Source organism: Aulonocara sp. 'chitande type north' Nkhata Bay, linkage group LG7, assembly GCF_057382095.1.
Source record: "Aulonocara sp. 'chitande type north' Nkhata Bay isolate Kocher_YH1m ecotype deep benthic linkage group LG7, A_spYH_male_GT1.1, whole genome shotgun sequence".
In the NCBI taxonomy this organism is placed as follows: Eukaryota; Metazoa; Chordata; class Actinopteri; order Cichliformes; family Cichlidae; genus Aulonocara; species Aulonocara sp. 'chitande type north' Nkhata Bay.
Window position 1 is genome coordinate 13,948,330 of NC_141350.1, and position 19,958 is coordinate 13,968,287.

At 40.6% G+C, this 19,958-nt stretch overlaps 3 protein-coding genes across 8 annotated transcripts; 1 reads left to right on the top strand and 2 right to left on the bottom strand.

Annotated features, from left to right (window-relative positions):
* The first annotated feature begins 53 nt into the window (after positions 1 to 53).
* zwilch (zwilch kinetochore protein) lies at positions 54 to 7,971 on the top strand. Of its 2 annotated transcripts, none has more exons than XM_086298764.1 (18): positions 54 to 241; positions 332 to 374; positions 460 to 552; positions 2,953 to 3,095; positions 3,208 to 3,398; positions 3,522 to 3,601; positions 3,682 to 3,837; positions 4,026 to 4,097; positions 4,183 to 4,276; positions 4,369 to 4,421; positions 4,508 to 4,613; positions 4,694 to 4,773; positions 4,896 to 5,052; positions 5,152 to 5,180; positions 5,258 to 5,394; positions 5,517 to 5,612; positions 6,388 to 6,503; positions 6,591 to 7,971. In XM_086298764.1, the coding sequence occupies exons 1-18, from the start codon at positions 144 to 146 to the stop codon at positions 6,677 to 6,679; spliced, it is 1,833 nt and encodes a 610-aa protein (XP_086154890.1). In that variant the 5' UTR covers positions 54 to 143; the 3' UTR covers positions 6,680 to 7,971. The 2 variants fall into 2 exon arrangements, with proteins under 2 accessions (XP_086154890.1, XP_086154891.1); XM_086298765.1 differs by having other exon boundaries at positions 4,511 to 4,613.
* lctlb (lactase-like b) lies at positions 4,526 to 11,965 on the bottom strand. Of its 5 annotated transcripts, XR_015130219.1 has the most exons (16): positions 11,747 to 11,965; positions 10,869 to 11,055; positions 10,591 to 10,751; positions 10,411 to 10,498; positions 10,211 to 10,320; positions 9,995 to 10,123; positions 9,797 to 9,892; positions 9,646 to 9,700; positions 9,404 to 9,565; positions 9,044 to 9,321; positions 8,843 to 8,969; positions 8,534 to 8,733; positions 8,374 to 8,437; positions 8,001 to 8,074; positions 7,496 to 7,540; positions 7,236 to 7,327 (listed from the first exon to the last, which is right to left on the bottom strand). XR_015130219.1 is itself a non-coding variant. In XM_086298769.1 (15 exons), the coding sequence occupies exons 2-14, from the start codon at positions 10,993 to 10,995 to the stop codon at positions 8,010 to 8,012; spliced, it is 1,662 nt and encodes a 553-aa protein (XP_086154895.1). In that variant the 5' UTR covers positions 10,996 to 11,055; positions 11,747 to 11,965; the 3' UTR covers positions 4,526 to 7,327; positions 8,001 to 8,009. The 5 variants fall into 5 exon arrangements, 4 of the variants coding, with proteins under 4 accessions (XP_086154895.1, XP_086154892.1, XP_086154893.1 ...); XM_086298769.1 differs by lacking the exon at positions 7,496 to 7,540 and having other exon boundaries at positions 4,526 to 7,327; XM_086298766.1 differs by lacking the exon at positions 8,001 to 8,074 and having other exon boundaries at positions 4,527 to 7,327.
* Positions 11,966 to 12,096: 131 nt separating this feature from the next.
* On the bottom strand, positions 12,097 to 14,102 carry snapc5 (small nuclear RNA activating complex, polypeptide 5). Its single transcript, XM_086298771.1, has 4 exons — positions 13,943 to 14,102; positions 13,400 to 13,521; positions 13,233 to 13,313; positions 12,097 to 12,720 (listed from the first exon to the last, which is right to left on the bottom strand). The coding sequence occupies exons 2-4, from the start codon at positions 13,487 to 13,489 to the stop codon at positions 12,532 to 12,534; spliced, it is 360 nt and encodes a 119-aa protein (XP_086154897.1). The 5' UTR covers positions 13,490 to 13,521; positions 13,943 to 14,102; the 3' UTR covers positions 12,097 to 12,531.
* Positions 14,103 to 19,958: the final 5,856 nt, after the last annotated feature.

Below are 19,958 nucleotides of genomic sequence, written 5' to 3' on the forward strand. Positions count from 1 at the left end.
ATTATTTTATTTATTTTATGAGGGAAGTGTGTGTTCACCTATGACCCCATGTCGTCACCCTCTGCTTTTCGAGCGCGCGACTGTCAAAATATCAACAACGGATTTGTTCATTTTAAACTCGTTTAGCCACTTTCGTATGTTTTATGTACATCCTTCCTTCTGTAACAGGATACACAGACCATAATTTGGCGATGTGCTCGAAGATTATATCTAGGGCTAAAGAGTTTTTCACGATTCTTCGGTGAGTTTTGGATGCATAGCGATTCTAACAAAAAGTTAACCCTCAGAATGATGGGTGAAACAAAGTTCATTTCTGTCGTGTTGATTGCAGCTCTCTTCAGGATGCGGAAAGCAGTGATCCGTATATATATGAGGTAAATTCGTGCATTCTTAAGTAAGCTGTCGTGAGTCAATGCATCCGTCGCTGTTACAGTAATGTTGATATCTTTTGGGCTTCAGGAGGAGGTCCAAATAGTGAAGATGAACGGAGACGGAATCCCTGCGGTGAATATGTATTGTGGGAACCAGACCGTCTTCGTCTGTGAAAAAGCTGTGAGTAATGTCAGTCCTTGGACTCATTTACCATATCGTAAATATGTAGACCCAATAATAAAATTTTACTTTGTAAGATTCTACTTTTTTACTTTACTCTTTTAGGAATATTTTTACCTAGTTGTGTTTATAGCGACACAACATACAGGAATAACTGTTGACTGGCTCTGACTTTTGTTGTAAAACATTTTACTTTGTTTATCTCTAGCATCCAAACTACTAATACATCTCAAGGCCTTTTAGGCCTTTTGTAAAAGCTGTGGACCTGCTTTTAATTTGAAATCTCCAAAGGTCTGTACTGCAAAGAATGATTTGTGCTTATTCATATAACTTCAGGGCATGAGAAAGATGGTTCACGTCTTTACAAGGTGCATTACCATGGCAACTTATTCTGCAGACCTCATGGTGATTTCTATCAGAAAACAAGCGTGAGACTAATTGGACTCTTTTATAGGAATTTCTTTATTACTCTCCAGGGCAAATGTAAGCACCCCACACCTTCACCTCACATATCTCAAGATGCCCCTCGCTCCACACCTTGCCGCCTGTTGAACAATACTGTCTTCACTTGCAGTCTAAACTTATTACTTTCCATTTTCTTACATTAACCCATTTCTCTCCTTTCTAAAGAACAAAGCGTAGACTGGTTTTGTCTCGCCAGACTTTACAGGATTGTTCTGCCAAAAGATCTGTCCCTATCTACATCCTGTAACTTTCCCTGGAGCAGATTACGTTTGAGATTAAAGATCACCACATAGTGACCAGTGGTAAATGGACCGATCCTTATATCCACTTTTCTGCTCCAACTGAGTGTTCATCGCACTTTGTACTACAAGTTTCATTCACCCAATCACGCACACATTCATAAAAGTGCCTTGACTAACATTCTTAGATTAGATTAGATTTGATTAGATGAAACTTTATTAATCCCTCATGTGGGTTCTTTCAGGAAATTCAGTTTCCAGTAGTACAGCACCAACAGAAGTTACATGTTACAGAGTTACAGAGATGAATGGGGCAGCTCGAGGTTCAATAGTTGGAGAAACCGGGAACTACCGACCTTCTAAATAGTTGACAACCTTTTGTACCTCCTGAGCCACAGCTGCCCCGTCCTAATCAGTTCTCTGGGAAAAGGTGTCAGGATTCCTGCAAGTTCCCTTGGACCTTTGTGTGTGGATAGTAGAAGTTATTTACATTTTTTTAATAGTGTCTAAAGTATTTGTCTTTTCCTGATGAGCATCAGACAGAAATATGTATTCATAGGTAAAACCTTACTTCTTGATTTTATTTATTTTGTTCCCTTGTTTGCTGCAACCAGTTTAAAAAGAAAATTATTGTTCAGTAAGGATTAATATACAATTCCAAAACTGGCCACCTCTTTGTATTTGTTACATTTGAATTCTATTTTTTATGTATTCCTACTCTCAGACTGTTAAACACCACGTGGGCTGCAGCTAAAAATTCATTTCATGAAATAACATTTGCAATCCACCACATTTAGAGAACAAAAGAATGAGGTTTCTTATACAAATGGCAGAAATGAATTTCCTTTGAAGGGTGGCTTGCCTCTTCCTTAAAAATGGAGTGAAGAGCTCAGTCAATTGAGAGGGGCTCAAAGTAGAGCGGCTGCTCCTCCATATCGAAATGAGCCAGTTGAGGTGGTTCAGGCATCTGACTACGATACCTTCTCGATGGCTCCTAGCTGAAGTATTTTAGGCATGTCCTATTGAGAAGATCCCCCAGGACAGACCTAGAGATTATATCTCTCAGATGGCTTGGGAACAACTCGGTGTCACCCCTGGATGACTTGGAAGAGGTGGCCAGTGTAAGGGAACTCTTGGCTTCCCTGGTGAGACTTCTGCCCCGGTGACCAAATCCCGGATAAGCAGTAGAAAATGAATGGATGTGTCCACCAGATTCTCCCTTGTCTTAATGATAGAGCACTGATACTGAGAAGTCTCTTAACGTACATAGTTCCTTTCTTCTTCTTTTTTACCGGCTTTCCTGGTTTTGTTTTCCTTTGTAAAATTTACTCACTCCGTTGACAGTAGACTTATCAATGTTTCTAATTGGTCAGATGCTGTCAATGCTGCCCTTAGATAATGGAAAGATAACTGGGCATGTAGAGCTTCACTGTTACAGGGTTCAGGACTGCGTTTTAGTCTAGATGGACAGAGACTTTTGGAAAAAAGGATGCAGACACACATTCACTCCATGATCTCAAAAAGTCTTCCCGTCCAGAATAAAACCCGAGTTCCAGAGTTTTCAAGCTGAAACTGGGCCAGTAGTGTTTCCAAAATTCCCAATTGTAGGAATATTAAAACACTGAATGTATGCTTAGATGACTAACCAGTCTCCTCCTCGTCGCTCACCATTGAATTGTGCTCTGATTTCACTAAGGTTTCAAAAATAAGCGATCCAGGTGACGAACAAATGACCGAGGCTTCAAACCTTTCTGACGGCGATGCTGATGATGCTAACGACAGTGCCCACGTACTTCAAACTGAAATGGGACCGCAGCCACTTTCAGTCATGAAAGCAAGGTGATTAGTGCTAAGACGTTTAAAATTTAATTGCAAAAGAAATACGCGCTGGTAAGATGTGCATATTTAATCCACCACATCTGACAAAGTTTTTTTCTTCTTCTTTGTACAGACAGTTTCTCTCTTGGTATACATTATCTCAAAATGCCAGCATGTCAGCTGAGGACACGAACCTTCCTTTATACCCTCTGTGGGTGCGATGCGACATGTCTGATCCTGCTGGAACGACCTGGTTTGGGGCTGAAACAGTCTGTGTGGGCACTAAAGTTACTGGTGTCAAACTGTATTCCATCACCTCCAAAGGTATTGCTTAGAAACATCACTCCTCTTTGAATAACCCATTTTTAAACATTATCAGTGCATTTACTGATGATTTGTATGTATTTGTGTCACTTGTTTTTATTTTCCTGATGTTAATGTTTTTAGGTTCAACTGCAGACAAACAATCCCTCACAACCTTAGAAGAACTGAAGCAAGAGCATAAGAAACGGCATCATCCATCCTCGGTATTTCAGTTTTCATCCTCTTTTGCAAGTCTGTCTGTGTGAACGAATGCCCGTGTTCTTACACTGATAAATACTTCTAGGTGGGGATTAAAGGCAGTGCCAGGTTCAGCCTGTTTGGTTCCACTGTTGTTGAAAACACCACCATTGAGTCTCAGAGCAGCGTGACTGTGGATTTCAAATGGAGCCATGTGGAGAGTATTCTTGAGACCCCACCCCTGTCCTCTACAGCAACATTAGTGAGCAGCAATAATGACCTCTTATAATAATCCCTTCTTTCCCTTAAAAAGCTTACTTTTTATATTTCTATTGAATTAATATGCTATTATGAATAGAAAAGGGAAACATGTATCTGGAAGTAGTACCAGCAGATGAAGCTGAACAGACACAGACTGATTTTTTAATGTGTTTATCTTTTTTTATGCAGAATATCAAAATTGCCAGTGGAGACATGAGAAGTCCCATGTTTGAGATGTATAGGGAGCTGGAGTTTCTACTGGTTTGTCTTCCACTGTAATCTAAAATGACAGCAACTACCAGCATCCACATAAATAACTAAATATATCTGAATCCTGTTATTTCAGACTCTCGCTGATGGTTTGAGAACTGGTGAGACTGAATGGATGGAACCGCTGGAAAGCACATCGCCTGTAAATCTGACCAAGGCTTACCTAGAAGGCACGAAGCACTGCTGAATCAATACATTGTAAATCTGATGTAATGCTACCTGGTACTTATGATTATTTTTTCATTTTTAATTCTTCTTTCAGAGCTACAGAACACTGCAAAAACACTGCAGGATCAGGCTGCAAGAACGCCCGAGGTAGGATGGAGCCATTATCACTAAAACATTAATTTTACAATATATCTGCTAGAGTCTTGGGTTTTTTTCCTTTCCATCTTTTTCAGAAGACCTCGAAGCTGAAGTCTGAGACAGAAACTCCCATTTTCAACTCGTTCCTGGAAAGAGGAGATTTGGATTTTGTGGAGCAGCTTTGGGTTCGGATGAGAAAAAGTGAGTTAGGCCTTCCATTCAGGAAACTGGGATGGATTTTAGCATTTTACAAACAGACAGAAAAAAACTTTGTATTGCAGGTGTGACTTCATATCAGGACATTGGAGACTGCCTGAAGTTGGTCATTGACGCTCTAAGATATGGTGACATCAAACCCTGGGTAACAACATAAAACATTTCCGCTTTTGAAAACTTGGAGTTAGATGAGTTTGGATGTTGCAGTTGTTATTTTATTAATTCATTGATTAATTTTTTTTTTGTTTTTTGATTCACATCATCCAGATTCACAGAGACAGCAGCAGTTCCCTCAGCAAGCTCATTCTGCAGTCGTACCACCAGCAGATCGAACATGTGTCTCTTACAGGCTTCACGCCTGTCAACATGCTGCTGGAGATGGGTCTGGATAAGATGAGAAAAGACTATATTAACTACCTGATTGGTAACCTTTAATTATTCATTTGGAGCTCTTTCTTTGACTCTGTGTTTGTGTTATGCTCTCTGGATGATAGGCCATTTGCAATTTGTGTTTGTTTCTTAGGTGAAGAACTGACGACTTTAAACCACTTGGTAAGCTTTACACTGTTTCTCAGTTCTTTTCAAGTGTCTGTCAGCATAGTACTGACTCTGAGTAATTTCCTCCACAGTGTTTTTACCTCAGCACGGAGGTTGATCTGCAGGAACAAGTGATCCGACTCAGGAAACTGCACCATCTGCTGGAAATAATTGTGACCTGCAGCACATTCCTTGGTTTGCCCTACGATCGTCTCTTTCTTCTCACGCAGTAAATCTTTTGACTTTTTTTCTGCCCCAGTGATATGTGACTGTGCAGAAGTATTTCTTCTTTTAAACTGGTATTTAAATAAACAATTCCCTCTCCTGTTTCCCCCCTTTCCTGTCACATAGATTGTGTTTGCAGCACTACAGAACGTCACCTTATGATGAAGAGCACGAGTTCAAACTCCAAATCAAACCTGCCCTGATCAGTCATTTCTACCAAAAGTAAGGAATGCAAGCCTTTTTTACTGCCTGCTTTATTGTGAAACTGGGATATTTGACCTTATTGTTTGTGAATATGACATTTTTATAGTGGACATAATCATATTGATAATGAAAATATGCAACAATTATTTATTGTAGATTTCAGTTCTTTAATCCGTCTTTGTTGTTGGGGTTTTTAATCATCTAATAGTATATAATGCTAGCAGACTGCAAAGTGCAATCAATCTTTTGGCAACTCAGTGATGACACTAAACATGCTTCGGTTATATTATCGATCTAAATCTCTCACCTCAAGCTGAGGTGCAAACATGACAGATTTAAAGGAGCTGTCACAAATGCCAAGAGAGCCAATTATTCCTTTGTGCCAAAAGACAACGGTTCAACTGAAGATTTCCAAGACACTTCAAATTGAACGAGACACTGTTGGGATGTTAGTTCAAAAGTCAATGTATTATTGCAAACCTTTACATGCAGGAAGGACCTGACGAAGGCGGGGGAAAAACACTTAACAAGCAAAAATGTCAGGCCTGTAAACCTCACCACAGTCCAATCTCGACTGAACGGCACATAAAAGTCGACCTGAATGTGACGCCCGCAGAATTCTGGCAGTCTATTATGTGGAGTGTTGAAAACAGAGATCTCAACGGCTTGCGAGAAACCACATAAAACATTTATTGAAAGTCAAAGGATATATTGGTGGATGTTAGGCTTTTTTTCTTTCTTTTTTTTTTTACACAGAATTTAGTTTTTCTGTGTTCATCTTTGTGCTCTACAGGGAGCACCCAATACTGTGGGGGGTTGAGGTGTCCAGTGGTCATGGTCCTCGTGAGGTCAGGACCTCCTTACATCTTAGTGACAGACCACTGGTTGATCATGTCATCTTTGAAACAGGTGATTTTTATTTACTGAATATATAAGTGACTACCCCAGTAAAGTATCGATAACAATATTCTTCTTTAACTATTCTTTTGTTTTTAGACTATCCAAATGAAACCGTGAATGGGGACAGTGAGGATCCTGCTTTCTTCTCCACTATGGCGTACTGCAGCCTTGTCAACTTTGCATGAATTTATAAAACATGCTACTAACCCCTCAACAGCAAATTTCAGTCCTTTGTGTGTGTGTGTGTGTGTGTGTGTGTGTGTGTGTGTGTGTGTGTGTGTGTGTGTGTGTGTGTGTGTGTGTGTGTGTGTGTGTGTGTGTGTGTGTGTGTGTGTGTGTATATGTTTTTTCCAGTCACATCTTTATTTTCACATTTTGCTGCTCAAGGAAAGACAGGAAATATTCTGCCAAACAACTTAGCTGTATCCAAATGAAAGTAGATCAGTAGATCACCTGGCGTCTTTGCAATACCAGTATCCTATAGTAGCAGTTTAATCAGAAACTCTGACTCCTTTTTCCTTCTACGCAAAACCAGTCATTTTAGAGCAAAACGCTTTACACACATCAAATCGATAAAAATCACCAGTTCTTTCAGTTCAGCTCAAATGATGTATTTATATTCACACGTTATCCAATAAAGAAGTGATGCACTTACATTTTAAATGTGTGCATATGTGTGTGTGCCGATGCTTGTGATGTATAAACACGAAAGCCTTCCTAGTTACGCCTCCGCAGCAGGAACATGAGGAAGATGGCACTGAGCAAAATGGAGAGTGTGCACACAGTGGGAACAACGATCTCGGTCACCATCTCCATGTGGCTGGTCAAAGGGTCTGCAAAGCACACACACACACACACACTCATTAAAAACTTATGGGCATCGTTATATCGTCCAAACACTGCCAGTGAAGCGAAAGCTCAAGCACAGCACTCAAAGGGTTAATACTTGTCCCGGAATCACAATTTTGGTCTAATTCATAGAGAGCATAGGGATTCCTTACCATGTATAAGTCTTAGAATATTGGCAGCAGTACTCCGCTGTTCCTCTAATAAAAGAAGAGAAAGTACTCAGAGTTGATTAATGGCACTTTAACCCTTTGAGAACTGCATGCAGCTACAGGGGAATATTTCAGAAAGCAGTGTTTTTACCAGATGACTATTAAAAGCAGTATTCTGAAAATGACTTAATATTACAAGCCATCAGCAAGCAGGTGAGGCTTATGTTTGAAATTTTGATTTCAGCTCAGATATATCACTGACTTTATTGGTGCTATTACATTACCCAGTTACATTTTTAATCTCTGCTTTGTGGGCTGAAGTGCACCGCTTTGCTTTATGCCTGTTTGCGAGTTTTTGTTAAAAAAGCTCTTTTAAAAGGAGCAAAAGCTTGTGTTTAATTGCAGGTGTTAAACGCAGGAGCTTGTTAGTCAGAATTGTAAACACACAATTGCAAAGCGACAAAAGAGAAAAAAAGAAATCAGATTGTTAGAAATAGGAAGCATGTACCCTCAAGTTCTAAACTTCATCATGCACAGGCCAAACCTTTGGCATTTCTGCATGTTCCTGGGATTTTCTTCTAGCTGGAGGGGCAAACAAAGAAGATATCTCAGATCGCCTGTAACAGATTCTACTAATCAATTTTTAAATTTCAACTATTCTTCTTAACACTATTTGTCCGTGCATGTTCTGAGATGGCTGAAGAAAAGAAACAGATTTATTATTTTCATTGTTATAGTGTTCAAATTTTTAGGACATTTTTTTGTTTGTTTGTTTGCTGTTTTTTCCATATTTTGGCAAGAATCTTTATTTGTTTACCCCTGCTAGTTGTTCAACCCTATATAGTGAGGAACATGGTCAATGATGTTACAGACGAACTGACCTGCAGCTAGAAGCTGATTGCTGGAAGAGCACGTCTCAACTGCCTTTCGCCTCCAGTTTTCAACCTGTGGAGGTTCACAAGACAGTCAAATATAATCAGAATAAACCATGTAATGAAAAACCCCTCAGACTGGCAGGGCTTTGTAGTCCTTTCTGCTCACCTCTCTTTGATTGGGAAATCCATTGAAGCTGATAATGCGTTTGTAAAACTGAACAGAAGCTTTGGGATAGCGAGGCTTGTTTTTGTTCCTGAAGTCCACATAGTACAAGCCAAATCTCTCAGAGAAACCTTCATCCCACTCAAATTTGTCCAGCAGCGACCATGCAGTGTAGCCCTTCACATTGACTCCGTCTTTGATAGCTGGGTGACAAAGAGATCAAAGAGCTTGATAACTACAAAAAAGTAATTTCAATTTAAGACAGTGGGCACATTTTTGCATTTTTTGTTCAATACATGTGAGCTCATTCACCTTTAAGCATCTCATTGATGTAGTCTTTGTAGTACACTATCCTCCATTCATCACAAAGCTCTGTGCATAACATCTTCTCAGAGACTCCATTTGCAGTCACATAAATCATTGGGTTCCCATACTGAGTCTAGATGAGGATGAAATCAATATGAGTTTGTTTTTTTAAGTAAAGAGTATGTAGCACAAATATCAATGAGTAACCTTGACAAAATTGAGCAGACGCCTAAAACCCCAGGGCACGGCATAGAGCCACTCTGAACCAGGGTCAGGCCATCTTGGGTCAACCAGCTCAGCCAGGTCACGGTCACTAAAGTAGTTGCTGCTGCTACGGCCCGATGGGTTGTTTTTTTGGGTGATGTAGCGGGTGGTGAAATGACCAATGCCAAGGAAGTCACAGGTCCCCTTTATGTAGCTCTTCTCTTGAGGGGAAAATGTGGGCAGTCGAGACGTCCCGAGGCCCTGCTGGACACTCTTTCTCCCTGCACATTGCCACAAATAGCAATTATTTAATTCCTGTTATATAAATAACACTAATTTAGGAGCATTTACAGTTTAACATACCTATGAAGTCTTTCATCACTTGAGGGTAGTCGCCATGAAAGATCGGTGTGGCAAACCATCCCAGGTGGAACTGGACATATCTCTCAGCTGCTTCAATGTCTTTCTGGTTGCTGATATCCACCGGTTCTCCCCATTCCCCCGACAGAGAGATGCCAACCAGACCTACGGATTTAAACAGGAGCTCTCAGCAATTAGAAAATGTAATCTTTTTAGTGGTAAACGCTGACTTTCATTTTCTTTACCTTTTTGCTTCCCCCTCCACTGTGTGTCATACGTGTGCCAAACTTTAGCATGTGCCTATGAAAAAAGTATTTTTTCACATTTCACTTTAAAGTCTTTATTAATTACTGTGTAGTTTTTATACTGTAATTGAATAAAAGTGACGTCTTATACCTTAATGATATGATGTGCAGCTCTGTATGCTCCCGTTCCCCTCAGCCTCAGTCCAGGAGCGTGTTCCCCCGTCTCATAACCTTCAACAGCTACAGACTGGTACATGTGCATAAATGTGCATAAATACAATACTTTTAATGCTGACGGGAGTTAAACTTGTGCATGTATTTGTTGTATAAATATTTCTTGTAAATGTACCCATGGATTGTTGAAAGTGATCCAGTACTTGACTCGGTCGCCAAATCTCTCAAAGCACAGGTTAGCAAATTCATTGAAATAATTGACCATGCTTATATTTTGCCATCCACCATATTTCTCTTGCAAGACCTATAAAAACAAACAAAAAAAAGAAACATATTGTTTAAAAAGTTATTAAGAACAAAGTTGAGGGTTCTCTGTATTTTGCTTACAAACCTGTGGAAGATCCCAGTGATACAAAGTAACAATCGGAGTGATTTTGTTCTCCAGTAGGTGGTTGATCAGGTGATCGTAGTACTGTATTCCCTTTTCATTTACATGGTCAGCTGGAAAGAGTGTTTTAGCATGGATTACTTTTAAATAAAACCACATTCTGCCAGTTTATTTCATCAAAAGGCTTAACATCAGTTACCCACATTTTATGCCAGTGGGAAGGAGTCGAGGCCATGAGATAGAGAAACGATAGTGGTTAAGCCTCAGCTCCTTCATCAGAGAAATATCATCCTGCACAAAAGGCATACACTGGATTACTTGGTGTCCTAACTACAAACCTTCCTCTCCTTACACCTCAGACACACCACACCTGATTGCCCTACCTTGACTTTGTAGTAGCCCTCACAGGAGAAATCCCCAGTGTCATTTTGTTGGATCTTGCCTTTCTTATGACTGAACACGTCCCAGATGCTCAGTCCTTTTCCATCTTTGTCCCAGGCTCCTTCTGTTTGATAGGCTGAACCTCCGGCACCCCACGAAAATCCTGAAAAACAAAACGTTAGCAGATCTGGGTTACACGATCACAGTTTAGGAGGACTAATGGCACTAAATACAAAAAGAATAAAATGTAACCCCACTGAACAAAACGAACTGTGTGTACCAGCTGGAAAAGTGCCATAATAGAAGGAGCCGTGGTGGTTCTTTGTCCAGTCGAAGTCCTCAGCCGCAGACACACACAGCACCAACATAAGCACATGGCACACACCGACTGCACAGCGGGGCAGCATGGTACTTTTGAGCCTGCAGCACAGTTCGTGTCTCACTCTGCTTCAGTCGCTCACTACCACCTAAATACAGATGAGAAGCATTCAGCACCAACGCTTAATGACAAAAAGAAGCGTGGTCTGGAGTAAACATGTCATATTCAAGCCAAAATGCACACATGCTTGCAAACCTTTCAAATAAAACCTGTGTAAAATTGGTATAATAACAATAAACTATCACCAAGTCGTCTGGAAGCATCCAATGTGCTGGACTGTGGGGGGTCCCACGTCCATAATGCAAAGCCAAATGGAGCTTTTCAGACTCAATGGTCTGTGAGCTCATCTTGCTGAGGCAGACAGATCCCATTCAAACTACGGTTTCACCTCTGTAAGCAAAGCTAATGTTGGAGAGGTTGATATATTTACAGTGCACAATCACACAACAATGGATGAACTTTTCCTCACAAACAGGCAAATGTAAGAGGACCTTACAATTGCTGCTATTTCTTTTGTTTGCAAATTTAACTTAAAAGTAAACCCAGTTATCTTTGCAAATAATTTCCAGGTGTTCAGGAGCATCATTGCAAAACAGAAGATACTGCACTGTAAGCATGAAAAATTGAAAACAGAAATATGGCAAAGCATAAATACAGCCTGAAAATGTAATGTGCCTGCATACTAATTCTACACACTTCTGCCTATGTTCACATCTCTGCTGCCCCCCACTTTTGTTTAAAAAAATATTATCCTTGCAGTATTTTTCCCCATTTGTTACCTGTTAACCTTACGAACAAGGCATTTGCAGGTCTGCGCAGTGACTTTGGGGTGAATGGCAGCTCTCTCCTGGACTAGCAGACCCTGTAGACAGCTGTTATTTGTGCAATCTCTATTATACATTCCCTGTTGTAGCACCACCCTTCTCCAGAGCTGTCCCTGCTTTCAGGATGAAAGCTGGCCTTATTGTGAGGCTCGCTGTATTGTTTTAACTGTTTAGAAAATGCTGAATGGTTTTCTCATGGAAAGTGTTTGCACTGCACTACCCATTTGCCCGGGTCAGGTTAGGACACGAAGTGAACCCAGATATTATCTTGAAGTGTACACTGTAAAAAAACAGGCTGGTGAAAATGTATGCAAAACATTTATTTTGTGCTTACATAATACAGACATACTATCTCCTTATATGGCCCAGCCATACATTTTCATCAACAGACACATCTCAACATCAGACCTTCTAATTCTCAAAGTGGGTTGATGCTTTCATTCTCCGAAAATACACAATATGTTTAGAAAGCCATGAGTTTCTCATAACACTGCCTCAAAGCATTTCAGCAGCAGATTTCCCACAAAGTTTGACATATGACTAACATGGTGTGAAATCCTGGTGACGTGCCTTAAATCCAGCAAAGGAGGAAATATTGCTAGCACCGGACATTGTTACACTGCTACTTACTCCACCCAAATAAATAAAACGTCTTCAGTGATAATACAAAACAGGTGAACAAATAACAGGCATCTGTTCATGTTCTTCTTCAGTGGTGTAAATACTAACACTGATGGATCTCAGTAATCTTCTTCCTCCTCATCCTCTTCAGGCAAAAATCCGAGTTCGTTGTCATCCTCATCCCCCTCCTCATCTTCCTCCTCCTCCTCCTCCTCCTCTTCTTCTTCTTCCATATCATAATCTGCCGCAGCATTCAAGAGGAGTTTGGTTCGATTAATCTCACTTTCATCATCCAGATTAACCTCAACCTGAAACATTCAACAACAAAAAAGAAAAGAATTGATGTTGAAAGGTGAAAACTTTACAACCAGTTGTCATAACCAGACACAGACATCATACAACACTTTTGTGCAAAAGTGTGGGGGTGGGGGAAAAATAAGCAAAGAAGAGATTGGGTCAGTGTGAGTCTGTCTGGCTGATGGTGCAATCTCTTGAGACAATATCATCAATTGCTCACTTTAACCATGAAATCAATCATAATCACGTGCAGAAGCAACAAGTTTATGTTTCAGGGAATCCCACTCTGCAGCCTCTGAATTACTGAATTAAAACAAAAAGGACAAATTTCCCAAGACACATATAGTACCTCTCTAAATATAAACTACTGATAAAAAAGTTAGATGCACTCTGACTAAATGACTGTGCTCCCCTTAAGCAAATTACTGCTAGAGAAACACAGTTATTTGGTCTTGTATATGAATGCAAATGACCGATTGTAATAGTCTCCAGTGTTGTGTCCTTTCCTGGTGCAGAGATCTACCTCAGGTTCGGGCGATAAGCGTTGAGAGGTTCCTTCTTCTGTTTGAGCATTAATAATAGACTTCAGGGCCCCCTCTTCAAACTGAAATGCAGAAGAAGCACACAGGACATAAACTACAGGTATGTACACAAATTCCAGCATGCTTGTATTTTGCAGCTTGCACTGACCTTTAACCTGTTCAGTTGGTCCTGTAGCATGACTTTGATTTTTAGAAGAGTCTCCTCTTCCTTCTTTAACTCCTGCAGACGGCTAAGCATATTTGCTGCTGCAGTCAGACCATTCCTCAATACTGAGAGAGAAACCAGACAGCACAAGGATGCTTTACAAAGCTTTTTTTATTTGATTATTCGCTCTCCGGTACCTTGAGTTTACTGTACTAATTCTATTGCCAACACGTTTGGCCTTTTCTGTCTCATCTTTTAACATTTAATACCACTATATTCAATACACTTAACAACTCAGCAGGTAGTATTAGCTGGTCAAAATATCAATTTTATAGTAGACTACAACAATGCATTAATCGCAGCCAGTTATTAACAGATCGGTATTTAATGTCCGCAACAACACACTGTTTCTGGAAATTTTGTAACATGATTTTGTTATTCCTAGCTAGCCGCTACAAAGAGCACTTTGGAGGCAAAGCGTGTATCCCACATAATAAACAGTTTATGTCCCCAGGTGAGTAACAAAAACAATTTTAAGACAATTACCTCCGTTTATAAATTCAGCCTACAACTCCATACCAACGCCAAAATTGTTGAAACACAGGATAAAGTGCCTCCTGAAGCTTCTTATTTAGGATAGGAAAAGCAGCAGAGATGTTGTGCTACAGCTACGGCTACCGCTACTAGCCAAACTTTGGTTCCTGTGCTGTCATGTCCGGGTTTAATGTGCCTTCACGTCCTGTCGGACAAAACAGTTGTTAAATAAGACTGTCACGGCTTTACTAGATGCAGCAATACCCATCTGTAATTTCACGCTTTTCTTGTTTTTGCTAATTAACTAGATTCAGTTTGATGTTGTTATTTTTGATACTCTATTTGTATTTCTTCCTCTTAAAAGCCAGTAATACAATTTCACATAGGCATTGAAAGGCAGCATTAGCGAAGTGTTGCACATGGTGACATCTTGCGGTAAAGTGGCAGCAACTGCAGCCTTGTCCTTTTTGCTTCCAGAAACCCCAGTGACCAATCTGCTTAGAAGCAAATGAAGGTTTAAGACGGTAAGAAAACCTAGCTGTTTTTGTAACAGCGACTGTATAAACTCCTGTTAACAAACCGCAGCAGTGGTTACAGCACCTGGTTATCAGCTGACTTAGTTAATTAAACAGTATCAATGAAATTCTTTGGTACACCAGTTGAAGTGGTCGGTGTCAACTTTACAGCGCCAGGAAGCCTAATATGTAACAAATGTAGCCCACGGTGTTAGTTCCCCTTATAAAACACAAAGGTCATGCTAGTGGGAGACAAACAAGCCTTTAACGGGACGAAGTGAGGCCTATTGCTGCTTGCTGTAAATTTGTCTGTAATGTCACCTTAAGTAAGGTGAGTGACGTTTTAATAACAAAGAGTTTGCTAACATGCTGTAAGAAATTTTGCATGAAGCCAGAAGCTGGGCACTTAAAATCTCTGCTATGCCACAGAGTACATAGGATCACCATGTATGCTGAGGTTGACAGAGACGGAGCACTGCCACAAAGAAAATATTCAGCGATGCAGCACATTATCTGCAAACAAACAAACAAACAAACAAACAAACAAACAAACAAACAAACAAACAAACAAAACAAACTCCAGTACACTGAAAGGGAACAAGAAAAGTAGATGACGAATTCAGTGAAAACACAATAAATTGCAGATGGAGCTCACTGATGTGAACAAGATCTGAAACGGCTCTTAATCAGTCTTCAGAAATGTTTGAAGAGCCCATTAGGGTCTTTATAGGATTTCTTTCTAAGTCCATCCAGATGTGTGTGTTGATAATCACAGCACAGGCACCAATATGGAGCTCAGCCAAAAGCAGAAGACATACAGTACCTCTCTGTTCACACACGTCAAAACAGGAAAATTAAGAATTTCCTAATTATCCTTCATATATTAAAACTTGGCTAGTTTTTGCCATTAGTTCAACAGTTTTTTCTTCTTAGCAACATAGAGATCAGGAATCAGGGTTATAGCTGGATAACATCACCATGGTAAGAAAGGATGGGTGAACTCACTGTGTAGTCACACACAATATATATAATATACACAGAGTGACACATTAAAGGAAAAACCTGAACCATCGACTCCTACGGTGAGAGGGTCATTTGGCTCTGGAAGCTTCTCTCTAGCAATATATACCCAATTGCCACTTTATTAGGTACACCTTGCAAGTACCAGAATGGACTTCCTTTTGCCTGAAGAACCAGCTTAAATCTTTGTGGCTTAGATATAACAAGGTGCTGGAAACATTTCAGTACATTGTTACACCTTGTTGTTTTCATGTTAATATGCACCAAAATGCTGCAGCGTTATCGTATGCACATCCATGATGTGCTCTATTGGACTGAGATAGTGAGTTTGGAGACCATTTGAATACAGTGAACTTCCTGTGATGTTGGTCATAAAGCGATAGATGTAGTCAGCAACAACAAATAATCCCCACACTTGCTTGCCACACGTGCTTTTATGTTCTTTGCGTCAAATTGTGATTATGGTTCAACATGTTCATATGGAGATGCTCTTTTCCATAACTTAGATGAGTTAGTCTTGCCTTCCTATTAGCTACAAGCAGTCTTCCCCATTCTGATGCTTGATTTGTAGTTAAGCAGGTTGTTTTGACCATGTCTACAAGCCTAAAGTTGCAGCCATTGGCTGAATAGATATTTATATTAACAAGCAGTTGAACAGGTGTGTCTAACAAAGTGACTGACGAGTACAGATCTGTACTGTGCTTTTCTAAAAACATAAACAAGATCTGTGGAATTATTTTACCATTGCAACTAAAATGCAATGATTGCATCCTGCAGCTTCATTGCATTCAAAATTTCCAAAAGTAAAATAAAACACACTAATATCTCATCTCTTTTTCTTTTTTTCTTTTTTTTTAAAGAAATGGATGAAAAACACTATATAACCAGAATCTTCAAAGACATGAAAGCTCTCAGGTCTTTGCACTGAAATAAGTTAAAAGGTTCTGTTTCATTAATCTTGTGTTGGCCAGCTAACGGATTAATTGACAGTACTGTACATGTGCTGTGTTTGTATGAGGCCATGTACAAGAACATTATTGTTTTATGAGCCAAGCACATGGGAAGCTTTGGGAGGCAGAAATTGGAGCTCCATGTCAGCACAGTTGTGACCTTGGGGATTTGGGGGTCATATGAATAGGTGCTCTGAGGTGTGTGCCCCAATATTGCAGCTGCCAGCCTCCCAGCACACGCACAAGACGCCTGCTGTGGCATGAGAATTTTACTTGGAGCAGGTTTCATCAACTCTGAGGTGGCTAATGCTGGACAGTTATCACTCTGCTCCTTGTGAGAGACAGTTGTTTTCTCCTTGTCATCACACAGACCGTATTGCAGCTACATTGCAATTTCTCCCCAGTCAAAGCGCTTCTTGGCAGGGCTTGGGTCCTAGTGCTGAGGCGTTGGTGGCAGCTGAGGCTGGGGCTCAGACTCCATGCATGCTGCTGCCAGTGGTGGTCTGCTATGCCTATGCAGCATTTGAAGGTGCTCCCACTGTCTGTGGAATGCAGCGCTGGGCATTTTGGAAGAGGGGCCCTCGAAAAGGGAGAGGAGGAAAAGGGGCGGGAAACTTAGAAAGAAAGACGAGGGGAGGTGACCTTTGAACAGTGCCACCAGGAAATTATGACTCAATTTTCAACTGGGGGAGTGAAATAGAGAAGGTATATGCCAGTTCCCTGAAATGAGCACTTCTTACTGGTCCTCTATCATGTGGGCCATTTCAGGGTTTTGTTTTTTGCAATCAGGAGTGAAGATCAAGAAATGTTGAGCTGGGAGATCAAGGTTTATAAGGCTTTTAGCTTTTAGCAAGCAGGGACACTCCATTATTTGAAATCTGTTGGTGGTTCTTTTTCTTCTTTTATTATCAGATTCAAGGCCTTATTAATAGTCTGGGAAACAGTGCGGATTGATTAATCTGGGCTGGGAATGAATAGAACTTGATGTAGTTAGTTCAAAAAACACCACCCTTTTCTCAGGTTTTTAATGGCAGAAGCTAACATGCAATGCAGGAACAGATCTGGTGGTGGTGGTGGTGGTGTGTGTGTGTGTGTGGGGGGGGGGGGGGGGGGGGGGTCTTACTTACTTATTTACTGATTGTAAGAGAGCAGTGAAAGGTATGGGAAGCTGATGGGGTTGGTGAGTCACTGTAGAATCACAGCTAAGCAGCACCAGCCCCACGTTCCAAATCATAAAATTTTATTTTTTACTTTTTATCTGCACCTCCTCTCACAATATATGCACTGCTGTGCTACTTTGTCTAAACATTGTGCCATGGTGTTTTTGACCTAATATGTATTGGGACACATTTTTCTTGCATACTAGCATGGCAGTGTGAATACGCCCAAGAGTGTGGATTGCATTGTCTGTCATTTGGTACTGGTCCAGGAACAAGTCTACCAAAGCTTTACTCTTAATTGCTTTTATGTAATAAAGTTGCTTGACTGTAATGCATTGCAGGTCGGGCCATCTATAGAAGATGGAGGGAAAGGTGGGGGTTGTAGCTCTGAGACGTTTCCTCTTCAGCCCAATGGCGACGCAGACATGAGCCCAGCGTGCCTATAAAAAGAAAGGGCTTGCGTATCTGCTGGAGCCTTTGTTTCCAAGGAACTAGCTAAACCTTAACATTTCCTGTTCTGAACTCCCACACACATATTCATGCAAAGTGGCATGCACAAACAGTGGGACAAATCTATTAAAGTGCTTTCGCTGTAATCTGCACAATCTTGTGCACATAAGCAGAGTCTGAAAGACATGGATGCATGCTTTGATGGTGAATAACTGTACTGATAGAGATCCATGTTTCACAAATACACATTACTAAGCTTGAAAAAACAAAACAAAATGCCTACAGAGGTGTAGTCTGCGCATTCAGAAGAAAATATTTCTTCATATTTTATGTAATATCATCACTGTAATAAGCAGCAGCATGTTAGTGAGCGTGTAGAATAAAATGGAGATTTGCCTAAGTTCTTTATGAAACCTTTCAGACTGTGTCAACTACCTCCCAGTGGGCATGCCTGTCACTGAATCAGAGAGAATGATTGATAATACTGTTAATCTCTAGATTAACCGCAACAGTGCGGTATGAGCCACTGTGTGTTTTTTGTCTATCAACACTCGCATGTGTACGTGTAAGTGTATATTTGGGTGCCCTCTGCAGCTTTAATGCTGTCTCCATTTGTCATGCAAGTGTAGTAAAGGCCAAGCTCTATTCCCTTGTCCTGCTGGGAAACTTGATCGTTGTTGCAGTCAGCGTTTTATTATCCGAAGCACTGAAGTTCCAGGAGATAGTCAGTCCTCTATTCTCGACAGTCTTTCTACTCTTGACAGAAAGCATATTTGCTCCATAATCAGGATTGATGTCAGCCCGATTGTGAGGTGTTTGTTGTGCTTTTATGGTTAATCTCATCTTTCCAGAAAAGTGGAATGGCAGCCAATCAAATTGGAAAAGATGTGCAACACACTGTGACACCAGGGAAGTGAAAAAGCAGTTCTGGAGGTCTGGTTCTCAGAGTTTTGCTGGACGTGTGGAACTGAAAAGAGGTTGAAAGTGCTGCCAGATCCTGGACATAAGGCAGTCCAAAATAACCACAGTAAAAGGCTGTTGATTTAGGTTGGGACTAAATGGATTGCGCCTCTTTATGCTGCAGCCCAGGGAATTCCTCAGATCAGGACATGAGGTTTAGGCCCTGATGATGTGGTTTTGTTCGGGGATGGTGGGAGGGAGCTTGGGACCAGGGCTTAGGAGAATGCTTCTGTCACAGCTGAAAATTTTAAACTAATTGACCACCCGTACACAGCATTCCTGTTCCACTAGCCTTTCTCTTGAGACCGACAAAAAACCCCAGAACTCAAGAACACCTCCACCAGACCCACAGACTGTAGTATGATTAATTACATTTTCCCTTCCCAGCCCACCCCTTTCTTTCTTGCTCACTCTCTTGTCTCCTGAGCTTTGTGTATTGGTCTGAGTAGTTAACCTCCCTTGATACTTTAAGTTAAACATCCTTGTAATGTCAGACCAGCCAGAAGGAAATCCATTGTGTTTCTTTTTTCTTTTCTGCTGTCGCTTTTTCTTTTTGTAGTGATTCATTATTTGTAAGTCTAAAGGCTCATTTTTCTCTTTTTGGTGAGCCTTTTCAATCTAAAATATCCCATTGCCTGGCTACAGATGTGGTGAATGATGTTTTGGAGTAGGGTAAAAATAAACAAATCCTTTTGACCTCACTTGCCACAAACCCGGAGAGAAAAATGAAAAGCTTATAAAATAAGACTTACTACTGCACTGGGCAATGGGATGGCTGACACGCTGACGCCAAGGACAAAGGTCAAATGACAACACAAGTTTAGATTACTGCCCTAAGACTGACTGTGCAATCATTACATAGCACCCGCTAGGTAACAGTTTAATAATATTTGCTTGTGTTGGGCTTGTGTCATATTCAAGTTAAATGTTTGGCTGGTTTCTTTTGGGGTCAGAGTGTGTTCCCCAGGGTTCA

What these genes read in the sequence shown, in the direction of transcription:
- zwilch (XM_086298764.1), top strand. Translation starts at nt 144, where the DNA reads ATGTACATCCTTCCTTCTGTAACAGGATACACAGACCATAATTTGGCG. An exon ending in GTATTCCATCACCTCCAAAG is followed by an intron (nt 3,399 to 3,521) that starts GTATTGCTTAGA and finishes TAATGTTTTTAG; the next exon opens with GTTCAACTGCAGACAAACAA. An exon ending in CTATATTAACTACCTGATTG is followed by an intron (nt 5,053 to 5,151) that starts GTAACCTTTAAT and finishes TTTGTTTCTTAG; the next exon opens with GTGAAGAACTGACGACTTTA.
- lctlb (XM_086298766.1), bottom strand. Translation starts at nt 10,995, where the DNA reads ATGCTGCCCCGCTGTGCAGTCGGTGTGTGCCATGTGCTTATGTTGGTG. An exon ending in CCTTCCCACTGGCATAAAAT is followed by an intron (nt 10,321 to 10,410) that starts GTGGGTAACTGA and finishes CACTCTTTCCAG; the next exon opens with CTGACCATGTAAATGAAAAG. An exon ending in CTGCACATCATATCATTAAG is followed by an intron (nt 9,701 to 9,796) that starts GTATAAGACGTC and finishes CTTTTTTCATAG; the next exon opens with GCACATGCTAAAGTTTGGCA.
- snapc5 (XM_086298771.1), bottom strand. Translation starts at nt 13,489, where the DNA reads ATGCTTAGCCGTCTGCAGGAGTTAAAGAAGGAAGAGGAGACTCTTCTA. An exon ending in ACCAACTGAACAGGTTAAAG is followed by an intron (nt 13,314 to 13,399) that starts GTCAGTGCAAGC and finishes TCTGCATTTCAG; the next exon opens with TTTGAAGAGGGGGCCCTGAA. An exon ending in GCTTATCGCCCGAACCTGAG is followed by an intron (nt 12,721 to 13,232) that starts GTAGATCTCTGC and finishes TGAATGTTTCAG; the next exon opens with GTTGAGGTTAATCTGGATGA.